The sequence below is a fragment of the Lepisosteus oculatus genome, chromosome 17, assembly GCF_040954835.1.
Source record: "Lepisosteus oculatus isolate fLepOcu1 chromosome 17, fLepOcu1.hap2, whole genome shotgun sequence".
Taxonomy (NCBI): Eukaryota; Metazoa; Chordata; class Actinopteri; order Semionotiformes; family Lepisosteidae; genus Lepisosteus; species Lepisosteus oculatus.
In genome coordinates this window covers 7,341,978-7,358,693 of record NC_090712.1, presented here as the reverse complement: position 1 = coordinate 7,358,693, position 16,716 = coordinate 7,341,978, and the positions used below count along the sequence as shown (strand labels likewise).

Sequence of the window (16,716 nt, the reverse complement as noted above, 5' to 3'; positions counted from 1 at the left end):
TCTCCTCAAACACTGACTTTAAATTACTGCTATTTAGTATGTAATCTTCCATGAAAACTTGACAAACAACTCCCAAAGAAGATTAATGATATATAATAAAATATTTTTAACAATTTGTTTATGAACATTTTTTTTTATAATTTTAAATTTAATACAAGATCACAGTGTTTAACATTTAATGAAAAACTTCTTAAATTCTTAAATACAGCAGGGTCCGAAGACTGAAAAGTACTATAGGTGTATTTTAAAAACTGAAAATCATACTTTAGACTTAACACTAAACTATGAAATAAAACAAGCTAAAATCAGTGAATACATAGTAATATGTCAATATTTCAAATAAGATTTGACATTTGATAGACAAGTCCCAGTTTCACACATGAGAAACAGAAGAATCACATATAGCAAGTCTTACTGTAAAGACACTGGTAATATATCTTCAACTTTATTTCCTAATCGTTTTAATACGTTACCAATAAATGTAGATAAAATATGTTACTCCTGGCCAAAACTGAAAGAAGACATGAAGTTTATTTTGCCCTGCCTAACAAAACAAACCTTTCCTTCCTCATCTTTGAATTTAAGGAACTTAACATTTTCAACTCTGACATACAGAATCAACTAGCCTTTTTCAGTCAAGAGCTCATTTAATTGTTTATACAGTACTGTATTTGGATCTCTTGTAGAAAACATTTTTTTCTGCTAAACTCCAGAAATAATAAAAAGCTACACAAGCACTTCATATCATTCCATTTCTTAGTTCTTTATGAATCTCAGACATGCTGGGCTAAATTGTTTGCCATATACGTGCAAAAGCAAAGATTGATTTTTTGCAATGCAGTCATCACCATGTGATTGTTCTCAGAGGGAAACTGTGGTTTCGGATACTCAATTTCTGATGTATGCTTGAATCTCAGATTCTGCATAAAATCGCAGAACTGCTTTGAGGGTTGAGGGAGTGATGTTTTTTGATCTGAGATCTTCAGTAAATTCAAAAAGCCATAGACAATATTGAGGCTAGCAGCTCCTGCAGGTAGTTCACCCAGCATAACATGAACAACCCACATATAAAAAATGAAGGTAAGGTTCGTGTTAGCTACACAAAAAATGAATGGCATTTCTTATATCAGCAAAACTGATATGGGAAATAGCTGATAAATGTGTGCATGGCCTGATCACATCGCTATACAGCATACGGAACAGAGCGTCAGTGTAGTCCCTTCTCCTGCTCCACAGGGATCCTTGATTATTACAGTGTGATGCCAGAATATCTCTTCTGTGACTGCCCAGAGGCTGCTATGGTGAGTGTTGTCTCAAAACCTATTGAAATACTAGCCAGATTAAAAATGTTTTGTTTTTTTCTGGCAACATATACAGGGCATGTCAGCATCTCTTTAAACCTGTGGACTGGAACTTAGTAACAGCTTAGACTCAAGAGAACTACCACCATTTCCCAGCTCTTATGTTTTTATTGTTTGACTGTATATATTTTATTATGGGCTATAACACAGTCTCACACTGAGATTCATTTAAATTTTTAGAACACATTTCCTCATTTAGAACAGTATTAATTTCTTAATAATAATGTGTGCAGGCAATACAAAAATACAGACAACAAAGTACATATTCAATATGTTCATGCATATTGTGAAACATCCCAACAAAGTCTCCCATTGGACCAAAATGAATATGTGTTTCATTTCCTGGAAGAAAATGTCTTATTATGAGTGCTGCCTTAATTCGGCAAAATTATGTCTATGTACATGTTTTAATTCTTGAATTACCAAATATGTAAATGAACAAAATATAATGTAATATCCACATCTGTCCCATATGCAGATGTTGCCTAGTAACAATAAACTAAATTGAAAATGGGTGTTGCGTTAACAGGAGACATTTTTTTAAAGTGATAACTTGCCGCAAATAGACATGACATATCTATTTTTTACACCAGAAAGCTATTTCAGTACGCAATTCCTACATTTCTTATACCAATAACAATAATTTTCATAATTATCATTCGACTTTTTTAAAAAAAACTTTTAAGCTCCACTGCTCATACCTGCATTTCAGTTTGTCGACTGAAGTAGCACTTCCTCATACTTTCACGTTATTAGGGAAGCGAGTTGCTTTTCCTCACTTCTAAATATCGACTAAATATCGACTTAGTGACCGTTAAGCTTAAACCATTCACAAACATTGTCGAGGAATTGGCAGAAGAGTAGGTGCATTGCGTATCATGATTAATTACATATACAAAAGACATTTCTATGGAAACCGGGCTGGCTATTCCTTCTGACACCTTCCGTGAATTAATTTCCCAATTAAACCTGACAAAAAACACCATTATAATATTTGTTTTACGTTTATTTTAAGTTTGTTGTATTAACTGCACGATTGTTCATGGCAACGCTTACAACTTTAACTCCAAGTTAATATCTGGGTTGCCCTATATTTTAACAGCTCTAAATGAGTGTTAGGGCACCAGAAGGTTCACATTTCAGAGCTACTCACCTGATGGCAGTTTTTGCTGAATCCGTTTCTTGTAATACTGTCATTTTTTATGTTGTTCTGGTTTAAATTAAACTTTACGTTTCCATTGCGAACTATGTTAGCCGTGCTGGCCATGCTCATTCGATTCTAGATGGGGAGTGTTACAATGTAGGAAGTGGTGTCGAAAGCTGTTCGTTTTTTTAAATCTAACCTCAGGTACCAAACCTGATGTAATGTACAGTATAGCTACAAGGAGAGCGACCCCCCTCACGTCCTACCTTCCCTTTCCTTTTAGAAACTACAGAAGACACCGAATTGATCATTCATAGCTGATCCTTCTCTGTCGATCACAGCAACAGGTCAGACCTCCAGCAGTGACAGGTTTACCTGTGCTTGGAGGTTAAACAACAGGGGCGGCACCAGTTCTGCGTTGCTCGGAGAAGGCGGAAAGGTGTTGCGCACTTGAAAGACCAGAAAACTATTCTACCAAGACAACCTGGAAGAGATAAGACTAATACTTACGTAAAGGTATTTTCAAAGGAAAAAAATCGAGACAAGTTGAAATGTTAAGGATATTTTAAGGAGTAGTATAGCAGGTATACTATATATTACACCGTTCTTCTAGCATTTTTAATTAGAATTAGAATTTATTACACAACACTTTGTTATGAGAGAAGTGCAATGAGCAATGACGCTTTCAATGGCCTTACAGTACTTACAGTTCAAGTAATACACTTTGTAAATGGCTAAAGTTCAAAGAAGAAAATTAATGCATCCTTCTATGAATATCCCAGCAGGATTTGTGTTTTCAAGAGGTTCTGCATAAAACCTGTTGGGTGACATAATTTACTCATTGGTGGACCCATCCCAAGTCAAAGCGTAAGGCATGATAAACAAAACTAGAGCCCGGAACATAGATCTGTAGTGTAGATATACTGTAGTAGCAAGAAAATCAACACTACTGATACATTCTTAGTTTCCTATCTGTATTTTTATTGCACGTTGTATCAGTGAAACATCGGAACTTTAATAAATTGCATTAGGTCTTCAGAAACCCAACTGAATTATTAAAATTATTTATTGTTGTTATTTATTCAATTTTAAATTATGAAGATATCCTTCTCTCATAAAAAGAAAGTGAAACAACAACTGTAACAAAGCAAAATGCAGATGGTACACAAAATAAGCCAAGTTAAGTTTCTTTGGCAGATGTTAACATCTTAAGAAGTCATTAACATTTTAGATTTGAGTTTTAGATTTCATTTAGAAGCTTTGTAACTTGTAAATAACTTGTAATATATTAGCACAGCATTAATAAAGCATCAGTAGCTGACCTATACTAATGATTAGTTACACTTTTACTAAAAAATATCATAATGCTGTTAGTACATAGTACTGGAATATTTAATTGCTCATATGTTTCCAGAATAGAAATATTTGAAATACCTTGCATACAGACAAAATGCCTGACATACACAACACAAAACTGTTAATATAGTAAACAATCCGGTAAAGTGGCTGAGAAAGGACAGTTTTTGTGTATGAATATAAAAGGTGATATCAGTGGGTTATAATCAGATAAAACTAAAATGAGATCCAAACTGGGATGTTATCAAAGGCTTGTGTGATGTTCATTCAAAGAAACTGTAACCAAAACAAAATAAAACAACAACAAAACCATTTTGATTTCATACCGTTAATGATTTTTTAAAATGATGTGTTGTATTTGTAAATCCTTTCTGTTAAATAAAAAGTTAGAAAAAAGTTGCTGCCCTGTCTTTCTCACACCTGAAGAAGGCTACACGGCCGAAACGTTGTGTTCTCTTTCTTCTTTTTTTCAGCATGGAATAAACCTATAACTTGTTCTATTAAAGAAGCCTGGTAGGAGCTGAGTCAACAGAGACATCAGAGTACTCGTTGTAAATTGTTTTAATTTAGTCAAATTTTTATTTTTGAGTTTAAAGTTGAAGGGTATAATGATTAAACCTTTGTGAAACTGATATTGAAAATCCAAATATTCAGTTTTTTACACAGAGCTTTAGCTAGATTTTTCAAAGTGCAGAGTAATTTCAAAATAATGACTAAGACTGTCAGTTTACAGTACCTATGACCTTGTAGAAGCTGTAGTTCTGGGTGTCAGCAGATTCTTTATGTTTGTCGATAAAGCTGTGGACAGGGAGAAGTAGAAAAAATATGACGTTTTTAGGTATGTTAGGAATTTTTACCTGTAGGCATCACTGCTCCAGGGAAAAAAGGTGTCATATCATATCATCAACTACTGCAGGGTTGTCCACACCTGGTCCTGCAGGGGCAATGTGTCTGTGGATTTTAATTCCAACCTGGTTCCTAGTGACATACTGTAAATGAGCTAATTATTGGTGCAATAGACCAATTTAACATTCTCTGCCAGCTTATCAGGTCCTACTGCTTTACAGAGACCTAGGAAACCAGCAGAAACACCAAGCTAGCAGGTCCTGGGTTGGGTGGACATTTCCAAACTACAGCTTTAGTAAGTTGGAAACCTTGGTGGGAGAGAATCATATTCAAGATCAGTTTCAGTTCCTTGTGGATTCATTAAAACGATTATCAGGTACATCACTTTTCTTTTCTACTTTTTTATTACAGAAGATGATGATAGATCCTGTACATTTATTTAAACTTTACTGGTATAGTCTGGGGGCAGTACAGTAATGCAGTAGTTAGCATTGGTGCTTCACAACATTGGGGCCCTGGGTTCAATTCTGGACCTGGGGTGCTTCCTGTGTTTGCATGGATTTCCTCTGGGTCTTCTCCCAGAGATTAATTGGCTTCAGGGAAAACTAGCCCTGGTGTGAGTGTGTGTGTCTGTGTGTGCCCCCTAATGGACTGGCATCCTGTCCAGGGTGTATCCTGTCTTGTGCCTGTTACTCGCCAAGATTGGCTGAGGTTCACCTACTGTATGACCCTTAACTGAATAAAACGACTACAAACTGGATGGACGGTATAATTTGCACTTAGTTGTATGAAAAAAGAAACAAACTAGGAAAAACGTGTAGTAGAGTGAGTGATATTTTAAAGAAAGAGGAACATATCAAATGTTCCAAAAACCAATAATCAGGGTCCAGAATTCAGAAGGTTTCGCATCTCTTTTAGTTATAAAAAAAGTTTTGCATCAGGGAGCAGAGCTGAATTGATCCAATTAAGGTTTTATTTGCATAAGTTTAAACTTTATCCACAAGTCATTTACTAGGGGTAGTCAGCCTTGATAATTCTACTCCAAACAAAAGATTCCAGACTTCAGAACAAAAATAAATAAAATATGGAACTGATCATCAATAGTGTAATTAATGAAGATTACTTTGATAATCAAGGATTAGTTTGAGCAAAGATTGGAACTGCCATTTAGTTGTAAACTGTCAATAGTAAACTGCCAATAGTAGTTGACAACTCTACTATTAAACTGTTGACAAATTAAAAAGACTCAATTAATTAAAGACTTGAAAAAGCAAGGGGCCAGAAAATTCGAGTTGGGAACTGCTGATATAACGTCTAATTTGCGATCTTTCCCAATATTTTCTTACTTTTAGTGGTTTGCATTTCTTTATACTCATTGTGAAATACATGTTTTGGGAGTCACATTCAGAAGCCTCAAAATCTGCAAACATAAAATGTTCAAATACACTAAAATGCTGTTAATGTATTGTGAAACTGGGACACATCATTGCTCATCTTGCAATGTTTTTAAGCATAATAGCTGCACCGCACATGAATCTTGTACACTTCCACACAACCCACTAGATGGCTGTATCGTATTCAGCTTAATCCTTTACTAAGTCTAATAGCAATTATCACAGAATAATGGAAAATCATGTCAGCAGAGTTTTCAAGTCACATGGTTTTTGCTCATTTATCTCCAGCTGTGACCCAACTCTTCTGAAAAGACATCAGAATGGATATAGTTAGAAGTGAAATAAAATACTTGCACAGTTGACTTTGAAGTGTATCAATCCTCCATTATGTCTGCATCCCTTAAGACATAGTTCAGTAAACATTGAGTGGAATATACACAATTATTCATAATTAGTATAAGGATTAATTTTAAAACAACCTAGATGAAATCAGATAAAGTATAAATGTGAAATCCAAAACAGTTTCTTATCTATATGGTTCAATAACCATATACCGTACGTAATGTGTTTAATTTTTACTTTTGTGTTCAAATTTTAATAGCAGAATTCTCATTCTGTATTCATTCAGTCACACACCACTTAACAGCACGCTGCATTGTTGGAAAACATTGTGTCAACCATGTTATATTTTAATTTGTAAAACCCATAAATATAAGCTACATTGCTAGTTCAGACCTGTCAAATATGACCTAAAGTTTCTAGACATGGTTTATGCTGAAGGGTGTAGCAGTGCAAGAGAAAGCGTGGGAAACATATTTTGGATAAACTATTATGTGTTGTAACAGAGAGTGGGTGAGTGGCTGATACTGCACATTTCTGGGTGGAGTTCAAAACGTTTACTGACTTTTTTGTTTTGAGTTAATTAAAATAATTATCAAGATATCTTTTTCAATTCATTAATTGAATAAAAAAATAAACATCACGAGAATGTATCTGCATTGACACAACTGCAAGCTTGAAGAGAAAAACTCCAAAGATATGATAAAAAAACAACAGTCTGAAGGCAGGCAAGTCATGAATCCAAAACTGCATTAAACCTGGTAAAAACGTACACATAATATTATATAGTATATTGCCCCACAATTTAAATATTTAAAACATTTTAATAATCCAATAATTATCAAATGATTAGAAATCATTGGCTAAATGTTTAAAGCATCTGTGTTCCTGGTTACATGGACCATTTTTTACTTTTAATAGTATTCTTATGAAGAACAGCAAAACTAAGACAAAAAAACAAGCAGGAAAATTTCCCTAACATTATTGTTACCTTCAACAGGAGGTTAATGTAATGAAAATGAAACTGTGTATGTTAACTAAAGTCACAGGATTAAATATGTTGTTTCATAGATCGCACAAAAATGTTGGTTATTTAAGTTGATTACAGGAGGTTCCCCCAACAGAAGTGTGCCATTTTAGAAGTCCAGTCATAATACAAATCAATACTCGTTATTTTTGTGGCATGTGTCCAGAATATTTTTTCCTGAAATCTTCATTTAAATTGCTAACATGCGTGGCTCTGGGAGATAATGTCCTTTGATGTGAACAAATGCTGTTTTAATTTGGAGCACTGTAGCCCTTAAGGATGTCTGATGCCATTAAAATATTTTGTAGACATTTTTACACCAGCAGAAGTAGATTTTCCCTCCTAATTACATGACACTTTTGCCACAAACATTGCACATAATATAATTGTAGCTCAATCCTGGCATAATACTGTCATATTGTCACCATTTCTGCATTCAACTGTCACTTTTAATTTAACAGACTAAGTTTGGACTTCACAAAACAGTGCCCTTAGCTGTCTATGGCTTGATTAGGGCTGGAATGTAACTCTTTATGTGGACACTGGATAGAATTCAGTGTTACAGCTACAGTACTGTAAAACACAGTTTCAGACCAGATCTGACCATCTTAATTAGCTAAAGACTGACAAGTCTGCTTGGCAACCAGGTATTTTGCTTTCACAACTACAGTACTTTCCTAGAAGTTATCAAATAAACCACTGAAATGAACTACCAGTGAAATTAATTTAGCATGGCGATGGCTGAAGATATATCGTTTATTTTTCTTTCTAATGTTTTTTACAGTTACTAATACTGTATAAAGTTGTGCTGGAAATGGGCTAAGAAAAGATGAAAAGATGGCTTCTGTGCCATCACAAAAGTATTTTTGCATACTTCTGAATTGTATGTTTGGGGACCTTTGTGTAATAAAGCTTGTGAAATAAAAAGGCTTGTGAAATAAAAATGGATTTTGTGTTCCTGTGAAGGAGACTATCTGTTTTTTTTTTCTTTTTGACTTGCTGTTGAGTCAGGTACTGTACATTAAGTATTGGAATTGCATTTCTGTAGCCAGGATACAATCCACCTTTTGAATGAATTAAATTCATTTTTATTCCTGCTTGAATTAATGCCTGGATCAATACAAGAGAAAAACGGTATATTGGAATAATCAGTCAGTGGATTGTTGCTTTAGAACACTATGGCAAGCTCTTCAGTAAGCTTACATATGTTATTCCTTTTCAAACGATGTAACAGAAATAAACAGCAAAAGTTTAATTGTATGTATTTCATTGTATTGGCCATTGTGTTTATATCTATGAATGTTTTGCATCTTATCACGAAGCTATTTTTAATATTTTGCTTGTAATACCGTTTTGAAGGAAATACATTTATCAGTTTATTTAGTCATGAGTTGGGCTCAGAAAAAAATAGTTTTTTAGTTGTTGTGAATTTGATAAGTGCCATACCAATCTTTTGGTTCCAAACTATCCTCAGCTTTGCTACATATGGTAATAGTACACTGTTCAGATGAACTGGATTATACTCATCCATTACCAGTGAAAAGCTCACAAATAATACGTGGGATCCTGACATTATCTTTTCTCTGAATCTGGCAAAATCAGTTGTTTATTTTACTGTATTCTACACATAAAACAGAAATAATTTGTTTGTATAGTACTATGTTAAATATATATGTATATAAACAGATTTCTTTCTCTTTAAAGTGTTGATGAAGTATTGTCTCTCCACCTAGTGGTCAAAGGAGATTTTGCATCAAGTGTTTGCTTGATGCGCTGAAATTTACAAGGTGCTGTTTCTGACTACGGGCGTATTTGTAGTTTTATCTGGGACAAAAAAGAAGAAAACTGAGACTGATATTATATTCAAACCAAGCCGATCAACTATCCATAAGTACTGTATGAATTCATTTTGTGAATGAGTAAATGGACAAATGTGAGGTCTGTGCACAGATTTCCAGCAAACCAGGGGAAACTGCACATAAAACAGTAGGATCCCTGTTTTCACACTTCTAACAAGAAGACATAATGAAAATCGGTGGGTTTCCTTTAGTTTTACTACTCAGGGTTTGTGGGTGAAGGTCTTGTCACACAGGCTCCTTAAAAAAAGTGTGGCAGTCTCGAGCTATATTTATATTTGCCCTGTGGGGCCATTAAATCACATTGGTTCTTCATCACTGGGGTCTGGCCTGATTTCTAGGCTGCATCTCTAAGCAAAAGAGGGAATATATTAAAAATTCATTTTTGCTTAGGCTGCGTGTGTGTGTGTTTTGGCTATATGTAATATATGCAGGCTGTCAAAACTTTCTAAAGATGTGAAAAAAGCAGAAGCCAGTCAATACCAGCAGCAGAAAAATAACTCCCATTAAGCTATTAAGTCCTTTGGAAAAACTAGTAAAGAGAAGGGAAATTTTTAAAAACGTAATAAAAAATTAAAGTGCTGAAGACAAATAGACCAGCATTAAGTAATCTCTCCTGGTTGTTCTGAAGAAGATGACATCCTTATATCTTTGTGCTGTTTTAGGATGCTGAGAAGCACATTTGTTAAAGGTTTATAAAACAAAGCAACAATCCTTGTAGGATCTTTGTAGGAACCTTTAGGGACACACACATGTTAAGGAATTACTGTAACTTCTGGCTTTCTTAATCCAGTGTTGCGACAGAGATACAGTACCATATAAAGGTTCTTTATGAGCTGCTATACTACAGTGATGTTCCTGGCTCAATCTTGCCACTTTGGTAGTAAATGGGTCAATGCAGCAGAATGGTAAAGATAGCTTATGTTTACTGCAGCAATACTAGAAGCCCTCAATCCAGCTCTCAGAATTGTGTTCCTCTCTTATAATGTATGTCAGATAAATTCACTGAGTGGACACAAATATGGCTACTTCAAAGGCAAGCAAGTCCATGGGAACTTGTTCTTTCTTTCTTTGTGTTCAGGGGCCCAGCGACTGTGTTTTTCTTGAGCCTAATTAAGTTCCAGGATGTTTTGACTCATTGCCTTTCATTAGCCTTGACAGAACAGAGGAGTTACTAATGATGGCTTGGGGGAATACCTTCAGATATCTCGGAATTTCCCCAACTGTATTTTCTTCAGGAAAGACTAACTGGCTCATACACTGTCTGGAAGTTATGTGCTTTCTACCATTCCCATGTCTGCTGCCATTATGTGTTGTACTCTGACAGTTAGCAGTATAGGAGTTTAGAGAACCTCCCAATACTGTCCTCCTAATTTGTGAAAGGAGGCAGTAAACCCGTGATTAATGCCGGTAGCAATCTGATCGGGGCATAGTACTTGCACATCACTTACTAGAGAAGCTAGATCCCTGTTTCCTGAGTGAATGTTTTGTGACGTCTGCGAACATTCTCTCTGAAGATGAAGAGTACAAAATGGTTGACCTAAAAAATACTACATTGATCCTCACTAACTCTGACCTAGAATGCATTAGTAAATGTATCAGAATTAATTAAAAAAAAACGAATCTGTAAATTCACAAATAAAAGAATCCGGACAATGTGAAGGACACTATCTATGTCTTTTGTCAAAATCAGATGTTATAATACCGTACATACCATCGCAAAATACAAACACTGGGAATATCCTGTAATGTGATAAAGTTATATCCTTCATTTTACTAGTGTTTTGGAGTCATTCTGCTTAGAATTGTTAAAATGGAACCACATACTGTAGTTATCCACAAAAATTGTTTTAGTTTTATTCACTATTTGAGGTTCAGCATGTTAATGGAAATACAAAATGGAAATTTATCAGCCTTAGGACAGTCAATAGACTGAATCTTCTGCAATGCTGTAGTCTGGTTGTAATTATTGTTTCTGATACTGCATGAGGTTGGTCGAGTTTTAGTTGATCATCACTGTCACTGAATAGTGTGAATCCCCTGAAATTGAGGCAGTGAGCTAGTGTGATATATAATTTTTTTCCAAAGCAAGTTTTGAAAAATGGTCCTTCAAACTCTTCGTTGATGTGCATTGCGGCACACTCACTGCAGAGCTCAGGAAAGATCGATGAGTTTTACAGCTGAGGTGGGACAGCAGGAGACAATTTCTGAATCTTCTGATGAGAAGTGGTAAAATAGAAAAAAGCACATATACAATTACTAATTTTCTTTGAGTTAGGAAAAGGGTATTTTGGAAAGTAACCCTTTGTGTGAAATCCCTTGTCTAGATATCACAAAATTCAAAAAGCCGGGCTGGGTTAGTTGTTCTGTACTGTTGTGGGACACTTGTTGTATAAAACTTACTGTATGTTAAGACGACACAGTATAGGACCTCTTTTTTACAACTCTGTTAGGAAGTGTGCACATTTTGAACATTACTGCGGCTGCAGGGTTTGCAATTTGTTCTTCACATTAGATGGTGCACATCTGAAAATGTAAAACTCCATTTGCATTTGTTCATCTGTTATTAGAAAGCTGCTTGTTCATAGCAAAGTCATGGTAGCCTAGAGCCTAACCCAGAAACACATGGTATAGGAGATAGTTGTACACGGAGACACTTTACAAACATTGAGTCTTTGGAAGGTGACAGAAAATCAGAGCAGACAGAAAAAGTCTACTTAAACAAATAGAGTACATGCACACCCTACACAGAAGGCACCTTAGTCTGGATTCAAACAGAATTCAAGAGCTGTGAGACAGCAGCAGCGCTAACAGTCAAACTACCTCGTCTAAATCGAGATATATAATTTTTATTTACTGTTTTAAAGTGGATTTTAGGACATTGTTCTGGGCATCCCTGTATTTATCCTGTACTTGTCTTAGCACACTATGGTGAAATTTAAAAAAAGGTATCAGAACAGTGTGACTATAGTTAGAAAAAAAACTCAGTTGTGAGTATTTTGGTATAATTGAAAATAGATTTGACAGTGAACCTGTGACACATTCCTGGTTAATCTCTAGGTCTGAATTAACCCACTGAAATTTCAGAATTAGAAGATAAAACCAAACCCCATGATGGAATTCAGAGTCACCGTTCCTCCTGCCTCAAAGTGTAGCTGGGTTGGGAACGTCTCTTTGCCCTTTGTGAGAACAGGTAAACTGGTCCCAGGTGAATGTCTAGTGAATCCGGTGAAATACAAACCTCAGTGCATCAAAGTAAGCATGACATCTTACCTTAGCTATCTTAGCTGACATCTTACAGTAGCTATTGTATATGGCAGTGGGTGTGCTAAGGTTAAAATATGATCCTTACCTCAGCATGGTGTTCTCTCATATGATTTTCATAGCAGCACAATTCTATTCCATTTATTAAGTATTGTGCAAAGTTCAACTATACTCAGTTTGATGGTGTTTTTTTACGTTACAACATCACTGCTTTGCGTTATTCAACTAAAACATCAGAGTGCCTATGGCTTACTTCTGCACAGATTTCACATTAAAAAATGTGAAACTGTTGAAGTATTGTGGGATAAAAACCAATATGATATACAGTAATTGTTTTTGTTTGTATGTATATCACATATGTTTGTGACACAAATAAATTAATCAGTCCTAAAACACACACGCAAAACTCATTGCATATTTTAACATTCCTTTCTGTATATTGTATCTACTGTATGTTAAATACAGACTGCTTCAGATGAAAAGCCTGGAACTATATTAAAGACACAGAAGTGCTGACAATGATGAACAGACCACAGTGTGCCAACATCATGTGCTTTCTGCATTTTCTCCTAGCAGGTCAACATCTACATTCAAAATAAAATGAAAACATGTGTCTCAGAAGAATACAATATTTACAGTGCTGGGATGTTGAAATACTTATACTTACTTTCATTCTACACTGTACATTTTCCAAAAGAAAAATCTGAAAACATATGGCAGGGGGATATACAGTAAATCACCAAAATTAACCATAACACAGTGTTCTGGGCAGTCTTGATTGACTTAAACGGAGAAAAGCATGTGCTTAAAATCTTAATAATACGCCCTCCCAGAGCTCTCTCCAATTATCTAGAAATATATCTCCTGAGAAATCAAACCAACTAAACAGGCTTCAAATTCAGAATTTATTAAAAATGCTCAACAAGCCTTCCAGAGTACTGAGGTCCACCAAGATTAGGTGTAAAATCTTTTTTTGAGGTGAAATAATTTAAAGGTCTCTTCGCACTCTGAAGTCAAAGCAAAGAAATCTTGACAAAAGTGCACATCGACAAACATTTGGTGACCGGGCTGCCAATGTGTTTTTCCCCTGCAGTGCAATCTGTAGGATTTTCCCCTGTTTGCACACTGAGTACAAATCCAGTCGAACATGTAAAGATCAGCAGTTGACTACAGTAACCACCCACCCATTATCAGTAAGCCCCTCCACCCAGAGAGACGCACAGCAAGCTGGAATCTATCCTTGAAAGCACTCTGCATGTCAGGACAGGGAACACACAACTGTGCGCACCTTCCATGGAAAGCTGTTTCATCATGTCACCCAGAAAAAGGAAATATTTAGAACAGCTTATCAATTGAGAAAGCTTGTCTTTGGGGAGCTGAGAAGAAACCAGGCAAAAACCCATGTGAACACAGTGTGAACATGCAGACTCCACACAGACAGATGCCTGAGGCAAGCCTGGGATTTTGTGCTCTGAGGCTGCTAAATGCATAATGACAAATGATATGATAACATGATAGTTCAGGGTAAGTGAAAATTAATGACTATTTCTGGAAATTAATTGGTGGCCTAATGAAATGAAGATCAGAACACAAAGCTGGGTGTAATGCAGGCAAGCTGATGGCAAGAGGAATGGAGAAGGTCTACCCAATTGCTCATTAGACTGCAGCAGAGAAATTGTGAATTAAATTTTTCATCAAGCGGGGTTGGCCACCTGGGATTACAAGGGGAGACATGGCTGCTGAAGTATGGCTATATTTAGAACATTTAGAGCCCCTCCACATTTACGCAGAGAAAGAGCTGTCTTACAGTATGAAAGAATGAAACACTTATCACAGCTTATGTTCATTCTCACTTATTAATTTCCCTGGTAGCTGCCTGTTTAGGGCGGCACAAACCCAAACTGAATGCTTGTTCTATACTTACAAGTATTTTACCAAAGACCAGAAACACAGAACTTTATCTTAAAACCAACCGTGTCATCTTTAGCAATTCTCTTTTGGTTCTTTAACATGCGTTTAAAGCTAATGTTGCCACTGATCGTGGCATACAAATTTGGTTACTTCCAGGTCGATAAACTGACCAAGAAGTTAAAGAAAAATATCTGGCTGCCTAGGTTTGTGTAGAAGTTGAAACCCTGTAAATTCCACAGATAAATTAAAGTAAAATTCAAAATATCAACGCCTAATATTCAAAATCATAATTATTTAAGTTACTTCTATTAAAAATAGTGGTATTTATTACAAATCGGATGGAATCTGTTGGGTTAAATAATAATAATTATCTTAGTATATAATGTAATTATTAATGATAATAACATGATTAAGAATGAAATCAAATTCAGCATAAATGACAATAGAACAAATAAATACCTGTACAATGCTCCACTTCTTGCCAAGAGCTATCTGAGGGTGCATCTATGTTTGTGACTTCTTATGAAAGGGGGACTTCTTTCACAAAGTAAGTGTTTTTTTTTATTGAGGAAAGCCCATTAATTTGTGTTCTGTACTCACCTGATTTAGAATCAACAATTGTTTTCTCAGGCTTTGCTCTGTGGGGGGCTCTTCTGCGCTCACTCGGGAGACACACAGACATGCTATTTGGACCCATCTGCACAGCTGCTTGTTGTCTGATGACACACAAGCCACTATCTCCCAGTGATGTGCCTGCAGGCAACTAGCGAGTCACCTCTGCTGGTGGAGCCGCGAATTGCATATTTCTGATGGATGTATTAAAAACCACAAGAAATTAAAAACAGGCAATAACAATATACCTGATTACAGGATTCATACTGTTCAAATTCTGCATTCATTCTGTTATACCTGCAACTTCATTTGAGCAGTTTTATTCTTGCACAATAAATAATTATAGGAACACATCTGATGAACATCTATAAATTAATCGGCAAGGTTTGCTTCTGCCTATTTATCTTTAAATGTTAAACAGATATTTTAAGGGTTTCAGTACTCATCCCACCCTGCTGTCCAGATGATCGTAGTCTGTGTCATGTGATGTGTCACTTAGAAAACCACCCTGCATCCTCTTCCAATTCATGTGCCGTCTGAGGAGGAACAGGGGTCAACCTGTATACAGTAGGAGTCTCATGGAAAGAACCATAAATAAATAAATCACTTTTAAAAGTAAACAAATGAAAATGGAAAACGTAAGTCTTTCAAATGAACAATACATCCACTGATTAACTAGCACTGCAGAAATGATGACATGCAAGTTTTCTTATGAAACACTGACGTTTAGAGCCATCGGGCTTTTTATTCATTGGTTGGAATTCTGCTACAGTTCTCACCAACAACACACTATCTCATAAGTAATGTTCCTTTTGTTAAAAAACGGAAACCATTTAGCACACCAGCATTTTAGAGTTCTAAATGGCAAGTGCAGTGTACCTCCTGCTCCATACCAGATACAGGCTTTTCACACGAAGAGATAGCTTCTGGTGTACTGTATTGATCCTAGCCATAAATCATGACTGAAAGACAAAACAAAAATGGAAAAAACAAATACCCTGTCCGTACATTCTGCCAGAGAGATTTAATAACAAATCATTTGGCCAAGCTGTCTGTCTTCAGTGACAATCTCAGCACCTTTTCAGAAAACAACAAGCCTCTGGCTGACATACCCATGCCATCAGTGTCACGTGGAGAGAGTAGTAAGCTGCCTGTACTTTTTGGCAAGTTGAGATGGTTGCTTGCAACAGTAATCACCTCTTTAATTCAATTCTGATGGAAGAAAAATCAGCAGCCAGACCTGACTTAAAGGACCATCTTTGGACACTATTAATAAAAGAAAACTAATATAAAGCAATGATTGGAATGATAAAGGTGTCCTAGTGTAATGCCTGTGGGAGTAAGGTTAAGATGCTGTTTGGAAACTCGCCCTGTTGGTAATTTCCCGAAGCAAAATGAAAGGAAGAGGAGATATTATCAAGAGGATGAAACTCTGTTAACATTATAAATTCAAAGAAGGAATAACAATGCAGCTCCATTGTTTCTGAATACAATGCATTCACTGAGATCACTGAGAGTAAACCTAACAAAATAACACAGTGTATGTGGTTACAGTCTTTATTAAACTTAAAACCTGTTTATAAAAAATGAGTGCACAATAGACACT

General features: G+C 35.8%; 1 protein-coding gene across 3 annotated transcripts in view; it reads right to left on the bottom strand.

Annotated features, from left to right (window-relative positions):
• sptlc3 (serine palmitoyltransferase, long chain base subunit 3) overlaps positions 1–2,874 on the bottom strand; it is a 39,836-nt gene extending 36,962 nt beyond the window's left edge. Inside the window, exon 1 of one of the 3 annotated variants that reach the window (XM_015363182.2) lies at positions 2,772–2,874. In XM_015363182.2, the coding sequence (XP_015218668.1) occupies positions 2,772–2,816 (45 nt within the window). In that variant the 5' untranslated portion in view covers positions 2,817–2,874. Of the gene's footprint in view, positions 1–2,062; positions 2,215–2,514 lie in introns of those variants that run through there. The other 2 variants (XM_006638721.3, XM_015363183.2) reach the window with 2 other exon arrangements.
• Positions 2,875–16,716: the final 13,842 nt, after the last annotated feature.